Genomic DNA, 17454 nt, shown 5'->3' with positions numbered 1-17454 from the left:
TTTACTCACGTTTTCCCTAAAACAACCTGCAAATTCAACCCCTCCCTGATACACTTCCCCCAACACAAGGAGGCGGTATTATACAGAATTTGCACATATCAAAACAGTCCTTTGCCAAATCGGGTCAAAGCGTTATTGTAGGCTATACACTCCCCAAGGCAGACCTCCGCTAAAACGAGTCGGAGCGGTATCGCGAGTGACCTACCCATTCAGACCTCTGCTAGATCGAGTCGGAGCGGTATCCGTAGGATTTTCTATTTATTTGTGCTGACCGTGCGGACAGACAGCTGCCACTCCAAACCGAATCAAGCAGATCAGCCAGCCAGGGCAAACAGATGCACCAAACCAGAGTGAACAAAATCTCCAGATGAGCGGTCCGGCGAGCAGGACAAACTGAATGACACACCCAACTCGGACCGACTGATCAAGGTGAATGGGCCGTGTTTGTGCACAGACCCAGACGGATCCTGAACAGACTAATCCGGCCGAATAGAATCAGACAAAACAATCCCAACTCACAGGCCAATCATGCGGTTCAAATGAATCACCTGGACAGAGCAAGTGAACGGCCCCACCCGACTGAGCCACCCGACACCAATGAAGCACATAACTCCCAATTCACAATTTCCACACAAATATTTATACTTATTCTTTAAGTCCCCTTGAGTACCAGTACCAATGCCAGCACAGTCAGTCCAGCCACAATCAGTAAGAAGGTTAGAGACCTCACAAGTCAAATTGCTATTGAGAACAGCGATAGAGGAGTTAGTAGTCACTCAGATTGCAACACGTGTAAGGGAATCTTTTTTTAAAAATTGTACCTTCATTTAACTAGGTAAGTCAGTTAAACAAATTCTTATTTTCAATGACGGCCCAGGAACAGTGGGTTAACTGCCTTGTTCAGGGGCAGAACGACAGATTTTTACCTTGTCAGCTCGGGTATTCGATCTTGCAACCTTTCGGTTACTAGTCCAACACTCTAACCACTAGGCTACCTGCCACCCCTAATCTCCATAACTCTCTTCTGATGGTTTACACACATGCCATTAATAAATATAACCCTCCATTCAGGAGGAAAGTTATTAGAAGTCATGAACCATGATCAGACCGCATACGACTGGTTCAGTGCTTAAAGAGTACTTCCATCGTGAGGTTAGCTCCTCTGTGGTGTCGTGTCTTTGGCATCATTACATTGAAGACTGTTATTTTATCAAATGAATTCTCTGTAATTATTATTACGTGATTAAACTAATCATGTAAATGTAGTTAACTAGGAAGTTGGGACACCAAGGAAAATCTTCAGATTACAAAATTATAATTTTCCTAATATAGCTCTTCAGATATTTTAATATCTGATCAATTAGTCTTCTAATTAATGAATTATTCTTTACCTCACATTAGTCTCATTCCAAACGTCGTAAATAGTTGGTTATCTGCACGAACCCAGCCTTTACTATGAATCATCCATACATCAATTGTCTTAATTATTTATTTACTAACTAACTAAATAATCACAGAAATGCACAATCAAACAGTAGATATGGTTACAAGGAAATGATAGGGGAGGTTCCCTAGTGGGCTAAGCCGATATGACAGCTTGGTGAACAAAGGGAAGTGGGTGTGGACTGAGAAGGGCGGGAAAGACAAAAGAGTCACTACACAGTTGATAATTATATTAATTGAAATGCTAATCCTTTGCACATGAACGCTCACTCATTCGGGAATAATTGCAATCAATATATATTTATGCCCAGTGTGTCGTCTTGATCTCTGTTGGAATCGTCAGTCCCTCTATTGGAAGGTTCATCCGAGGGTCTCTCTCTGCTTCCCTGAAGTCTTTCATGGTTAGAAAGGATACTTCAGAGTACCATTCAGAAATATTCTCATGGAATAGATGTTTCGGTGGTTGTCGGTCTTCGCATCCCAGGTTAACAATTTCTAGCTGCAGACTAGTAATTAGTATCTAAAATTTGCTTTTATTCTGTCGGGATCGATAGTCTCAGAGTTTAACCATTTCCACCCGTGTAGCCAATGCTCCACGTGGTATGGTTAGGAATTCAACAACCATTACAACCTTAGCTTATACTGAGGTTTTTGTGGTCTCTACTCAAACCTTTGCCCCCTCAGCTGACCGAGGTATGCATGGTCTGAAGAGGATTTCTTCAGGTGGGTTTTTTATTTGTAACAGTAGAAAAGGGCTGTCCCATGAGACAGATCATGTCTGTGCTCATGGGGGCAGGCCAATGACTTAGTTAAACTTTAAAGGGAATACATTTCTTTCACATTAATGGTTTAACATAGCATTACATCATTTCACAAATAGTTTCATCTTTACTCATTCATTTTATACAATAATTAGACGCAAACCTCATAACGGAGGCCCCTGTATAAACAGAGTTATGGTAATGTGGCTGTATTGTCTTTCATGAGGTCACAAACATGAAACAAAACGGACTAGGTCGTAGCTGGCTTCTCCACCGACCGTTTGCACATTCTCCATTCTCCATCTCATTTTGCCAAGACCTTGGACGTATATAGAATACAGTCCAATTAGATGATTAAGGTGTGATAACTATATTTTGTATACCTTTTGTTTATGCTTTCATTCCTTTTCATTTAATTTCCTTTGAAACTATGGAAGTGATAGAGCCATAAACAAGTTCCCCATACAATCATCACTTAGTGCCACAACGCCGCTCATTTGGGTAGAAATGTAATTATGTATTTTGTGAGTGTGTGTGAGTTGTTATTAACATCTGCCTAAGTTACTGCCTAGATCCACCAGCCTGGACAACCAGACAGCGGGCCCAGAACGGCAATCCCAATCTGGACATCCGCTGCCCATTCTTGTGGTGGACTGCTCCGCTTTCAGAGAGCCTACCCGGGTAAACCACCAGAGGGGGCCGCAATGGCGATCACCAACCAGGACATCCCCTGGCCATTCTCGTGGTGCTTTGCAGCTTTCAGAAAGCCTACCCAGGTCAACCACCAGAAGGGGACCGCAACAATGATCCACAACCAGGACATCACATGGTCATTTTTTTAATGTTGGTTTGCAACTTGCAGGATAATCGCAAGAGTCAACCACCAGAGGGGGACTGTCATGACTGCCCTTCTGGGAGGATCATAGGTGCCCCCCCCCTCCTCTCTCTCTCTCCAAAGTTTTATGACTTAACAACAGGTCGTAAATTCCTTGAAGAGACCCTCTCCCCTTTGGACATGCAGTGTGGAAGAGAGGATTTTACAGTGGAACAATGAAGCTGTACCCACCAAAACTCCTTCATCCCCAAAATTGGAGAATTAAACAATGTTTATATTTTTTTGATTTTTGGTCTTAATTTAAGGTTAGGGTTAGTCATAAGTTTAGCAGTGTGGTTGAGGTTCGGGTTAGGTTTAAAATCACCCTTTAAGAAGATACATTTTATAAATAGGCAGGGTTTATGACTTTGTGGCTGTGGTAACTAGTGACGACTCTTGTTAACGTCCAAAAGCGGAAGTTGCGTCACAGGTTCTCTTTTCATTTCCACTGAAAACCGGAACATCCGGTTGTTGGGGACTCAGCAGAGGCTAAGTCAAGGGTAAACGCACGCAATCGCCGTTTATGCACCTTTTTATTTGTGAAATAACGCGAACTCACCTTTTTATTTTGTTAATTAGCATTTACCCACTTATTATTACTTTTCCAGCGTTGATCAAAGCTCAGAACGCTTCACGCCAGGCTCTTTGCGAACGAGTGGAATCATGAACAGTTGTTTGGTCATTATGTGGTTCAATTCACATACCTATTAATATAATGTGTTGTCATCCCTACTACCTCTGACCTGGCAGACTCACTAAATACAAATACTGCGTTTGTTAAGGATGTCTGAGGGTTGGAGTGCCCCCCGGATTTGCCCCCTGGATTTGCCTTGTTAGCAGAACATTCACCACTCTCTCAAACAGCTAAACTCCACCCTCTCGCAGGTCGGGGCACAGGCTGACGACCAGTGAGACATGAGTAAAATTATAGATAACTTAATAGAAAATGACTCAAGTAAAAACCACCCGGTAAAATACTCCTTGAGTAACAGTCTAGTTTTAAAAAGTACTCAACTGTCATACTTTAGTAATGTTAAAAATAAAAGTAAATGCTATACATCAAATTCCTTTTATTAAGCAAACCAGACGGACAGAGAGGGGCGCACTCCAACCCTCAGACATCCTTAACAAACGCAGTATTTGTATTTAGTGAGTCTGCCAGGTCAGAGGTAGTAGGGATGACAACACATTATATTAATAGGTATGTGAATTGAACCATATTGCTGTAATCCTGCCTGAGCATTCGAAATGTAACTAGTACTTTTGGGTGTCAGGGAAAATGTATGGGAGTAAAAAGTAAACATTTTATTTAGGAATGTAGTGGAATGAAAGTAAAAGTTATCAGAAATATAAATAGTACAGTACAGATACCCCAAAAAACGACTTAAGTAGTACTTTAAAGTATTTTTCCTTAAGTACTTAGACCACTGCTTTGGAGGATGAGTGCACGACTGGTAAATAGTCACTTATGGATAGGTCAGTCAGTCAGTCATTTGGCTAGCTACCGGCAGAGACTTATTTTAGTATTGCAGTAACGTTAAAGGGCTCCGGCTAGTGTTAGCCAGCTAGAAGGATGAAGTAAGAAGCAAACGTTAAACAGAGCTTGACCTCAGCAGGAGAAAAAAATAGGCTACTAAGTTCTCATCATAACGTTGCTTTACAGAGAGTACTGCTGAGGCAGTCTACAATGCATGCAGGAGGAGGCAGAGGAGACAGAGAGACCCTTTGTGAAGCTAGTCACAATAAGGATTAGCCACAATAGTGGAATTTGCAGTTGGCCTTCAAAATAAAAGGCCCTCATTGAAAGTGATGCAAATGGTTACAAATAGAGGAGACTAACAGTGAAATGCTTACTTACGGGTCCATTTTCAACAATGCAGTTAGATTAAATAACAACTAAAATAAAACATTGAAATAGTGACACAAGGAATAAATACAGTGAAAAATTAAAATAAATAGTCAAACTAACATGGATATGTATAGAGAGTACAAATGAACATGGCTATCTATATACAGGGAGTACCAGTACTGAGTTGATGTGCAGGGGTACGAGGTAATTGAGGTAGTCATGCACTGTACAGCCTTACCTATGGATTGTGGATAAATGAAAGGGGGTATCAGTGTACTCAGTGACACCCACAGAACACAACTGTGAAGAGATTACACACATATTAGCGTCATAGCTCTTATTGCAGGACTTTAACTGTGTGAAATCACCTCCTCAGTCAGCCTATTGTGCGTATTGGTTTGTTTCAAACCTGCCCACATGCCCATAGCTGGCAGCACACATGTAATCATAAATTCTGAGTGCAGCTGCATGAGACCTGATCGTAATGCCTGAGGTAACTTTGGGTTAACTTTGGATATACCTATAGGGCTAGTTAGAAACCATAGGTAAATTACACATTGTACATGACAATATGTTAAAATTCCAATAGCTCCAAATTTCAATTACTTAAAAACCTCAAACCAACTATAAATTGTAGAAATTCATATTCAAATATTGAAAGCATTTAATGATAAAAACTAAAAGGTGTGCAACATCAAAATATTGTCTAATTTCCATTGTATAATTATTGATGGTCCCGAACTAGCCCCGGAGATAGGCTATCCAAAGTCAAACCAATTTTGCCAGAAGCTAATTGGCAAAATGATTTCTCTAACTCTTCCCACCTGCGAACACACACATAGACGAGACACCCACATCAAACCACAACCAACTCATGTTTGAATTCAGTCATGGCCCATAGAGATAGACAGGACTCATCTTTAAATCTGCAACATTATAGCGTCTGTGACAGCATAGGCAGCACCATTGAGGCAACAATCCATTGGAATCCCCACCCAGTTGACTACTTTAAAATGGTGGAAGTATAGTGAAACTTTCAATGGCAATGTCCATGCTAAAATTGTTTATATCCATTATGAGTCCTCTATCTATCTCTATGTCATGGCCGCTAGCATGGATGAACCGAATCTAAAACGAGGCCAAATCGGGAAATTCAGCCGCCCTTTAAAAAACAAATGGGGGCGAGAATGGGCTTCCATACAAACACAATTTTGTTAGACTGTTGGTTTTGTATAATGCTATACACTGCAATCCACACATTGCTAGTTGTGCGCACCGTTTCACCAGTCCGTGTTTTCCTACATACCCTATCTGCCCCAGCTGACTGGTAGTTGTTTACTGGTGAATAGACAGAGAAGAAAAGGTGGGAACCTGAGAGGTGCTGTATACGATAATCGAAGTTTTTCCCCACATAGCAGTTTATTATGCCATTAAGTTTGTTTACCTCATATTCCTGATTCTGACAGCGGTTATTTACTTGATTTAATTGCCGGTTTTGAAGCGTCGTATTTATATTAGCTGTTTTGCCAGATAATCTGAAGAAGGGAGTTCTCACACTTTTTAGCAATGTGCTGGAAACGCGGGGCTATTTGTTTAGTGGCTAAACGTAACGTTCGCTGGATCCATTTTTTTTTGGGGTGGTGGGGGGTGTTTTCATGTTGTCATGGGCTGGCTGTAGCGACTGAATCAGTTCAGAGGAAGGTCGTTAAAATATATCCACGTTTTTCCTGCACGTATCCAAAGTTCATGGGATGTGTTCACATTTTTCTTCTCACGTTTTAAAACTAGGTGTTTTCCTGTGATACGGCGAAGAAGTGCAATACTTGGAAGTGCATGAAACACTCAGCGACCTGTGGATTACAGCAAGGTAGCCAACGTTAGCTAGCTTATTGGGTCTATAGAAGTTCGGCTACATAACTGGATTTTTGGAAAGAAGACACCCAGATTTCTAAATTATCAAACATTCATCTTAAAGAATTTCTTTATAATACGAAAATACTGTCTCTGGGTGCCTTTCAACAGTGGAACCTCGTTTATCGTGGAATGAGGCCGTGGCTAGTTACTTACTAGTTTAGCTAACGTTAGCGGTGTGGGATTTATTTTTTCTCGAATCGGAATACTTAAAAAAAAATCTAACATAATAAAGTGAACTATCCCATACAATTGTGGGAAATGACTCTTTTTATTCGCAAATGTGTCGCCAGAACACACGATCACGCTATTTAGTGGTACTTTTTTTCAGGGAGAACCGAAATCACAAAGTTAGCTGAAGATATTGCTGTTAATTAAGATACAACCACGTTGGACCCCTGGCCCCTTTTTAGGGGGGCTAACTGGACTAGCTAGCTTGATTTATCTTCACCTTTTGAAAACTTTTTTTTTGTTATTGGATTTCCTAAACGAACTTTGGATATCTTCAAAACACACAGAGAACACAATCGAAGTCACAATGCGGCTTGGGACCTCAGCGGTTGTTTTGGTTACTTTTATCTACATTGGATGCCAGTGTGTCCTAACAAATGGAGAAAGTAAGTAAAGCTATAGTTGTAATGCAATGTTATGTTGCTGACTATACACGCCACATCATTCTACTAACGCATTATTTGTTTTACATTTCTTTCTGCACAACATTTTAAAATGAATTTATGGAAAATGAGTTTTCCTTGATTCGTAAGTAAAGGATTATTTGCAGTGGTCACTTGAACAATATGGTTGTTTCACCATTTTGCCACGACACAATTTTACCTTAACTATGGGAAACACATTTCCACCCTATGTTACTAATATTTGCTTGCAAAGTTATTACAGAATACCCACCGCCGCCTCTTAAAAATATATTATTGAGGCCTGGCGTGGATGCGTTAACCGGAGGGCCAGATTAGCTCCTGTTACTGGACTATGGTGGTCTTTTACAGCGAATCTAAACTGGAAGTTGCAGGATTCGCTTGCACAAATAGGCAGGCCTCTTCGTGGCGACTTACTACACAGTCTCGTTGTAGCAGGACATGTAAATGCATTTAGCCATCGTTAAGGTCCCTGAAAACCACATAAATTCTAGGTTTAGCCTACATTGTGGGTTTGCTCTTGTCAACTTTAGCGATTGAAGAATGAGGTTTTCTGGTATGACGCTAATTAACTATCGCGAGCCGTATGGATGTTGTGCGTTCCATGGAATTATTTACGGGAGGTAACGTTATAGGCGAGCAAAACCCTATCTAGTTATTGACTACGGTGTTTATATAGCTTTCTAGCTAACATCGATTGTTCACATCGCTCCCAAACGCCAAAACAACTATATGGGTTAGCTGCGTAGCTAGATATTGTTTACGCTTGTCCATCCCTCAAAATACATGCCAAAAATAACGTTGACATTCACACCGTCTCATTTCACCATGTGCCAGACAATTACTGTGAGGATGTTTACTACAGAGTAGTATTGAAATGGGAGAAACAAAACAAGATTATAGCTGTATATCCTATTCCTTGTGTTATGAGACATTTTATTCCTTTTGTCATGCGGGACATTTTGTATGGAAAAACAAGGCAAGTCAGTGTTTTTAAATTGTGGCTTGTAGCTACATTTGCAGTTTATTGATCGTTGCTGGCCTAGTCTTTAACACATAGCTTTATTTGAGCTATCCACTTCTGAGAGAAATATAAACCCCACACTCCCTGTGTTTTGATCCACACATTTTCAGATCAGGATTAAATAATTTCACAGCACACAATATGATTGTCTTGATAATCCTCCCCTATGTTAGCATGACCCGGAGCCATGCATATTATGAAGACCTGGTACAAGATAAGGTGCTATTCCATACATTTTATTTAATCTACACTACAAATTTATTTTCTAGCAATATGGAATATTTTCTAGATGAGTGGATCTGGAGTAGCTATTTTCAGACTTGGCTGTGGCAATTTTGTGCTGCACTGAATTTTGCAAAATGAAAATGTCTAATTTACAGTCTTTGCATATTTCTCTTGCTACAAGACTGTCAGAATTATGCTCTGTTTGCTTCCTTGTAAAGCTGACACATGTCTAGAACGCTCTATCTAGAACATATGAGGCGGTTTGTAAACCTTAGGGAAATAACTAGCAGGCAGTTATGGCCACATGAAGTGAAAGCATCTGTATCACATCCGGCTGGGATTGGGAGTCCCATAGGGCGGCGCACAATTGGTCCAGCGTAGTCCGGGTTTGGCCGGGGTAGGCCATCATTGTAAATACAAGAGGCGGCAGGTAGCCTAGTTGTTAGAGCGTTGGGCCAGTAGCCAAAAGGTTGCTGGATCGAATCCCCAAGCCGACAAGGTAAAAATCCGTCGTTCTGCCCCTTAACCCACTGTTCCCGATAGGCCGTCATTGTAAATAAGAATTTGTTCTTAACTGACTTGCCTAGTTAAATAAAAGGTAAAAAAATATATAAATGCTGCAATTTCAAAGATTTTACTGTGTTACAGTTCATATTTGGAAATCAGTCAATTGAAATTAATTTGGCCCGAAATTTATGGATTTCACATGACTGGGTATACAGATATGCATCTGTTCGTCACATGTACCTTAAAAAAAAGTTATGGGCATGGGTCAGAACCAATCAGTATCGGGTGTGACCACCATTTACCTCATGCAATGCGACACATCTCCTTCGCATAGAGTTGATCAGGCTGTTGATTGTGGAATGTGGTCCACCTCTCCAATGGTTGTGTGAATATTGGCTGGAACTGGAACACTGTCGATCCAGAGCATCCCAAACATGCTTAATGTGTGACATGTCTGGTGAGTATGCAGGCCACTGGGACATTTTCAGCGGCCAGGAATTTTTTATTACCCCCCCCCCTTTTTCCCCAAATTCGTGGTATCCAATTGGTAGTTAGTCTTGTCCCATGTCCCCTGCGCCTCTCCCGAGTCCACTACAGACTCGGGAGAGGCGCAGGTGGAGAGCCATACGTCCTCCGAAACATGACCCTGCCAAGCCGCATTGCTTCTTGACACACTGCTCGTTTAACCCGGAAGCCAGCCGCACCAATGTGTCGGAGGAAACACTGTTGACCGAGTCAGCTTGCAGGCACCCGGCCCACCACAAGGAGTTGCTATGGGAAATCCCCTAACCCGGACGACGCTGGGCCAATTGTGAGCCGCCTCATGGGTCTCGCGGTCATGGCCGGTTGTGACCCAGCCTGGGCTCGAACCCGGGGCTGTAGTAATACCTCAAGCACTGCAATGCAGTGCCTTGGACCGCTGTGCCACTCGGGAGGCCCCCAAGATTGACCTCCTTGGCCAGAACGTCTGGAGGACACCTGGCACCATCCCTGGTGAAGCATGGTGGTGGCAGCATAATGCTGTTGGGTTGTGTTTCAGCTGCAGAGACTGGGAGACTAGTCGGGATTGAGGTGAAGATGAATGGCGCAAAGAACAGAGAGATCCTTGATGAAAACCTGCTCAAGACCTCCGACTGGGACATAGGTTCACCTTCCGACAGGACAACGACCCTAAGCATACAGCCACAACAATGCATGAGTGGCTTTGGGACAAGTCTCTGAATGTCCTTGTGGCCAAGCCAGAGCACGGACTTGAATCCGATCGAACATCTCTGGAGAGACCTGAGAATAGCTGTGCAGCGACGCTCCCCATCCAACCTGACAGAGCTTGAGAGGATCTGCAGAGAAGAATGGGAGAAACTCTCCAAATACAGGTGTGCCAAGCTTGTAGTGTCATACTCAAGAATAGTTGAGGCTGTAATCACTGCCAAAGGTGCTAGAACAAAGTACTGAGTAAAGGGTCTGAATACTTAGTTGAAGTCGGAAGTTTACATACACTTAGGTTGGAGTCATTAACTTGTTTTTTCAACCGCTCCCCAAATTTCTTGTCAACAAACTATAGTTTTGGCAAGTCGGTTAGGACATCTACTTTGTGCTTGACTCAAGTCACTTTTCCAACAGTTTTTTACAGACAGGTTATTTCACTTATAATTCACTGTATCACAATTCCAGTGGGTCAGAAGTTTACATACACTAAGTTGACTGTGCCTTTAAACAGCGTAGAAAATTCCAGAAAATGGTGTCATGGCTTTAGAAGCTTCTGATAGGCTAATTGACATAATTTGAGTCAATTGAAGGTGTACCTGTGGATGTATTTCAAGGCCTACCTTCAAACTCAGGGCCTCTTTGCTTGACATCATGGGAAAATCAAAAGAAATCAGCCAAGACCTCAGAAAAAAATTGTAGACCTCCAAGTCTGGTTCATCCTTTAGAGCAATTTCCAAACACATGAAGGTTCCACGTTCATCTGTACAAACAATAGTACGCAAGTATAAACACCATGAGCCCACGCAGCCGTCATACCGCTCAGGAAGGAGGCGTGTTCTCTCTCCTAGACATGAACATACTTTGGTGCAAAAACTGCAAATCAATCCCAGAACAACAGCAAAGGACCTTGTGAAGATGCTGGAGAAAACGGGTACAAAAGTATCTGATATCCACAGTAAAACGAGTCCTATATCGACATAACCTGGAAGGCCGCTCAACAAGGAAGAAGCCACTGCTCTAAAACCTCCATTAAAAAAGCCAGACTACGGTCTGCAACTGCACAAGGGGACAAAGATCGTACTTTTTGGAGAGATGTCCTCTGGTCTGATGAAAGAAAAATAGAACTGTTTGGCCATAATGACCCTCGTTATGTTTGGAGGAAAAAGGGGGATGCTTGCACGCTGAAGAACACCATCCCATCCGTGAAGCACGGGGGTGGCAGCATTATGTTGTGGGGTTGCTTTGCTGCAGGAGGGACTGGTTCACTTCACAAAAAAGATGGAATTATGTGGAGATTTTGAAGCAACATCTCAAGACATCAGTCAGGAAGTTAAAGCTTGGTCGGAAATAGGTCTTCCAAATGGACAATGACCCCAAGCATACTTCCAAAGCTGTGGCAAAATGGCTTAAGGACAACAAAGTCAAGGAGTGGCCATATTGGAGTGGCCATCACAAAGCCCGGACCTCAATCCTATAGAAAATTTGTATGCAGAACTGAAAAAGCGCGTGCGAGCAAGGAGGCCTACAAACCTGACGCAGTTACACCAGCTCTGTCAGGCGGAATGGGCCAACATTCACCCAACTAATTCTGGGAAGCTTGTGGAAGGCTACCTGAAACGTTTGACCCAAGGTAAACAATTTAAATGCAATGCTACCAAATACTAATTGAGTGTATGTAAACTTCTGACCAACTGGGAATATGATGAAAGAAAAGCTGAAATTAATCATTCTCTCTCCTATTCTGACATTTCACATTCTTAAAATCATGTGTTGATCCTAACTGACCTAGGATGTGGACATTTTACTAGGATTTATTGTCTGGAATTGTGAAACTGAGTTTAAATGTATTTGGCTAAGGTGTATGTAAACTTCTGAGTTCAACTGTATGTAAATGTGGTATCAAAGTAGTTTTATTATATCAATTTGCTAAAATGTATATAAACATGTTTTGCTTTGTTATTATAGATTGAAGAGAGACTTTAAAAAAATTAGTTTTAGAATAAGGCTGTGACATAACTTGCATGTTAAGGGGCATGAGTACTTTCCGAATGTACTGTACTGTACATAAGGTCATTTTCTGCAGAAAAACATTCCGTTTGATGGCATTCTAAAAGAAGACCATGTTCTGTGAAATGTATTTTATACAAACCCATAGCTGGGATTTATGAAAGAGCCTTAAGCCATAGCGATGCAAATGTTTGTATGAAAAGTTGTTTCCCCTGGCCTTCGTTTTGTACCTTTTTTGATTCTGTATTCTATACAAGTATTTTTTTTTGTGTTCTGTCTATTAGATTAGAATATGGCCAAATGCCACAGATTAAGTCTAACAGGCAATAGTAATCTCAGGGGTTGTGAACAAAAGGCTTTCCGTGTCCTTTGTCTGTAAGGTGTTTGTGGGGAAGCAGGCAATATGCACTGTAAAATAAATTAACGGCTCGTTCCCTTTCCTAAATGTTTCAGGTTTTATCTCTCTCAACGTACCCTTTTCAGTCTCTCCCCTCTCGCTGTCACAATTTATAATCTGGTTTGTGTGTGGTAAGTGAGCTCTTCCCCTCACTCAGTGTTCACTAGGGATACAACGGTACACTGGGCCCACAACGGTACACTGGGCCCACGGTTCGGTATGTATCACAGTTTGTGGGTAACAGTACGGTTTCGGTATCTTGTATTTAAGAAGTGTGCGCTTGTATGACTCTCATACAGGGGACGAGTTTGCATCACGTAGCTCTCCATCTCCCAGTCTAGTACATGGTGAACCGTCAGTGAGGTAGCTTTGAGTTGCTCTGGAGGTCCATCTATCAGTGTAGAGAGCTAGATGAGGTGTCTGTTAATTCGTTTTTCAATTTCTCTCCATGATGTTTTATAGTTTGAGATTGACTTTGCTGCTGAAATGTGTGCGGGAGGGGACATTGTAACGCGGGCACATTTTCTTCATCAGGTGACGAACTCCTGAGTCAGTAACTGCCGAAAAGGGTTGCTTATCTTTGGCTCTGAATTCTCCCGCCGCTTTCGTTATTTCTGTATCTTTTTCAGAATTTGTCCCAAATTGTTGTTAGACGGCAGCAGCAAGAGGTTGTTGTTTTCGCTAACGAGTGGACTCTCCTTGCTCCAGCGCCACCTGCAAGGGATATGGCCGGGTGATGGTGACGTTTGTTTCCACTCGAGTAGCCAACAGTGGCAATGCTTGCAGACTGTACTTTGTTTGTTTACGGTCTTCTTACCCTCGTCATCGTATTGACCGCTGAATCCAAAATGTTCCCACACAGTCGATTTGAAAGACGGCGATGCCTCTTCAAATTTGCTTCTCTGTCTCGCTAGCGCTCGCTATTGTCAAGTTGGAGCTGAGCGAATATTTGTTTTTCGTTTCCCCTCTTCATGGGGCCCCTTTAAGGAGGTTTCCTACTGAATGTCATTCCAAATCGTCCATTGGTGTTTAGGGGGTTGCGGTCACTGCTGTTGCCACATTTGAGACATTGCTGTGGAGTAAAGTTTGTCAGCCCTCAGGAGCCCCCCTAATGGCCTGGGACCCCAAGCAGTTGCCTTCCTTGCCTGTTCACAAACTGCGAGTCTGGTTCTGTCGATCTGAATGTATAATGGGCGTGTAGTCTGCAGCGCAAGAAGCAAGTTTCGGAAATTATAGGAAAATGACAGGCATATCGTAATTCTGTGGTTCACTTGTGCATATCGAACCATTCGGTACGCCCCCTATGGTTCAATAACACTGTGTACCGTTGCATCCCTAGTGTCCACTAGTGATATGGCCCTGAGACGGAAAAATACAAGCTGCCCTTTGACTCCTGCTATACATCACTGACTGTTTGAGGAGATACAACATAGGGGTATAGGCCTGGTTTCTCTACCTCTCTTGAAAAGACCTTGGTTTCTTGTTCAAATATTTTTTATTGAACACACACACACACCCACAAGAATGGTGTATAGGTATTTTGTAGAAAAGACAGGTATGCAATTACCTAAACATAAAAGAGCAGACCCATAGTTCTAGGTACATAGTAAATAATACGAAATTAGACATACAGAATGAGGGCACATGCTGCCCAAGGTTAGATTAAAATATTACATTTGAGATAGTTAAAATGTACAAATTCACAGCACTGAATGGTCCAAGTAAGAGAGGAGAGGCTGCCAGATTTGATCAAATGTTGATTTATTGTTTAGAATATATCTAATTCTTTGTGTACAGTGTTAGCCAATTTGCTAAGCCATAATTTGGTAGAGGGAGCTTCCTTCCTTTTCCAAAACAACAAGATTCATATTTGTTTTGCCGAAACGACACTAAGAGACTAGTTGTTTTTTGCGGTTGGTTAATCTGTTTAAGGTTTCAGACACTTCCAGGATGATCAGAAGCGGGTCTGGGTCAATTAATCTCCACAACTTCAGAGGATCCGAACGATTCCAAACCAATAACCATTCAAGTTAAAGTAAATGGCAAGGCAGTGGAGTAGTGTACCCTGCACAGCATGGGATGTGTCAGGAAATATCCTTTGCACCTTAGTTTTGGAATAGTGTAATCTGTTTAATACCTTGACTTGTATGAGACGATGTGTGGATATACTCCAAGCTATCTTCCCAGTCTGCCACAGAAATGTCAGTCCCTAGCTCTTCCTCCCATTATGACTTAACAGATATCTATCGGCTGATAATTCCACTGATAACCGATATTCAATAAATAGGATGGGGTAAAAAGGGAATCTAGTGCTTATCTGAACCCTTGCGGACATTTTCATGATTTGTTATTGTCACAATGAAAGAAAGAAAATGAGAAGCTCAGTTCTTGAGACTTCTTAAAATAACATTCTACCCCAAAAATAATTAAAATAAAATTATGCTGACACCATCTAAAATATAATTGGAAGCAATAACATGCTTAACCATGATGCTAAAAACCAAAGGTTTAAAATGGTGCAATTCGCGCATATTTAAAAGTTGAGAAATATATCAAATAGGAACGGAAAGCTGAGACCCCCCCCCCCCCCCCCCCAAAAAAAGCCCATTTAAAATGGTTATTTTCCCCCACGATCGCAAGCATTATTGTGCATTGACAACCTGCATTCTGACAAGCGTTCTTCCCTATGGCACTTGTAACTTGAATGTGTCTCTGTATATTTCTCTCGCATAGAACACAAGCTGACTAGGTAAATCAACTTTTATTGGTCACATAACATCTGCTAATCATGTATAATGCAAGTGTAGCGAAATGCTTGTGCTTCTAGTTCCGACCGTGCAGTAATATCTAACAGATTCACAACAACTATCTTATACACAAGTGTAAAGGAATGAATATGTACATATAAATGTATGGATTTATATGAATGGCATGGGCAAGATGCAGTAGATGGTCTAGAGTACAGTATATCCATATGAGATGAGTAATGTAGGGTATGTAAACATATAAAGTGGCATTGTTTAAAGTGACTAGTGATACATTTATTAAATCAATTTTTTTTTTTATTAAAGTGGCTAGAGATTTGAGTCAGTATGTTGGCAGCAGCCACTCAATGTTAGTGATGGCTGTTTTAATGCAACCGCTGTGTCAGATTAAAAAAAAAGCTTTACCGAAAAAGCACACCATGCAATAATCTGAGTACATTGCTCAGAGACCAAAACAAGCCAAACAGATATCCACCATGTTGTGTAGTCAACAGAAGTCAGAAATAGCATGATAAATATTCACTTACCTTTGATTATCTTCATCACAATGCACTCCCAGGAATCCCAGTTCCACAATAAATGTTTGATTTGTTCAATAAAGTTCATAATTTATGTCCAAATATCTCTTTTGTGGTTCATGACGCGCGAGCAGACAAAGTCAAAAAGTTCTGTTACAGTCCGTAGAAACATTTCAAACGATGTATAGAATCAATCTTTAGGATGTTTTTATCATAAATCTTCAATAATGTTCCAACCGGAGAATTCCTTTGTCTGTAGAAATGCAATGGAACTCAAGCTAACTCTCACGTGAACGCGCATGGTCAGCTCATGGCTCTCTGCCAGACCTCTGACTCAATCCCCTCTAACCCTAACCCCATTTCACAGTAGAAGCATCAAACAAGGTTCTAAACTGTTGACATCTAATGGAAGCCTCAGGAAATGCAATGTGACCAATATCCCACTGCATCTTCGATAGGCAATGAGTTGAAAACCTACAAACCTCAGATTTCCCACTTCCTGGTTGAATTTTTTCTCCGGTTTTTGCCTGCCATATAAGTTCTGTTTTACTCACAGACATCATTCAAACAGTTTTAGAAACTTCAGAGTGTTTTCTATCCAAATATACTAATAATATGCATATCTTAGCTTGTGGGACTGAGTAGCAGACAGTTTACTCTGGGCACCTTATTCATCCAAGCTACTCAATACTTCTCCCAGCCATATTAACTCGCCATGGTTAAGGTAGTAAAAAATGTCATTGTTGATAAACTGTAAATGTGATGTTATTTACTCTGTTAGGTTCTAATTATCAAAGTAAGAACTCGATGGACATTATGAAAGCGTAAACCAAGTTTATTCATCCCAGAGGGCTGAACCAACAAACATATTTAACTTTTTCTCCTATGCTGTGTCTCCTACTCATCTGAACAGCCAATGCATCTCTGTTGCTAGACAGAACCTTAGTGATATCTGTTCTTCCTCACTTCATCTGACCTGACCTCTGCCCCACCGTGCTCACTCCTCCCCAACTCACGTCTGTCATGGTGGCTGGTTTGCAACAAGGCACTAAAGTATTACTGCAAAAAATGTGGCAATGCAATTTAACTTTTTGTCCAGAATACAGAGTGTTATGTTAAGGGCATATCCAATACCACAGATTACTGAGTACCACTGTCTATATTTTCAAGCATAGTGTTGACTGCATCATGTTATCGTTAAATTAGTTTTTCGGGATAAAAATGAAACCGAATGGGGCTAAGCATAGGCAAAATCCTAGAGGAAAACCTAGTTGTCTGCTTCCCACCATACACTGGGAGATGAATTCCATTTAT

General features: G+C 41.4%; 1 protein-coding gene across 1 annotated transcript in view; it reads left to right on the top strand.

Annotated features, from left to right (window-relative positions):
- Positions 1-6054: 6054 nt before the first annotated feature.
- Positions 6055-17454, top strand: part of LOC139577584 (insulin receptor-like) — a 118114-nt gene continuing 106714 nt past the window's right edge. Inside the window, exon 1 of the mRNA XM_071404700.1 lies at positions 6055-7455. Within this exon, the coding sequence (XP_071260801.1) occupies positions 7377-7455 (79 nt within the window). The 5' untranslated portion in view covers positions 6055-7376. The remainder of the gene's footprint in view (positions 7456-17454) is intronic.

The sequence above is a fragment of the Salvelinus alpinus genome, chromosome 6 (assembly GCF_045679555.1).
Source record: "Salvelinus alpinus chromosome 6, SLU_Salpinus.1, whole genome shotgun sequence".
Taxonomy (NCBI): Eukaryota; Metazoa; Chordata; class Actinopteri; order Salmoniformes; family Salmonidae; genus Salvelinus; species Salvelinus alpinus.
The sequence above is the reverse complement of the archived record's forward strand: the minus strand, read 5'-3'. Positions and strand labels throughout refer to the sequence as shown.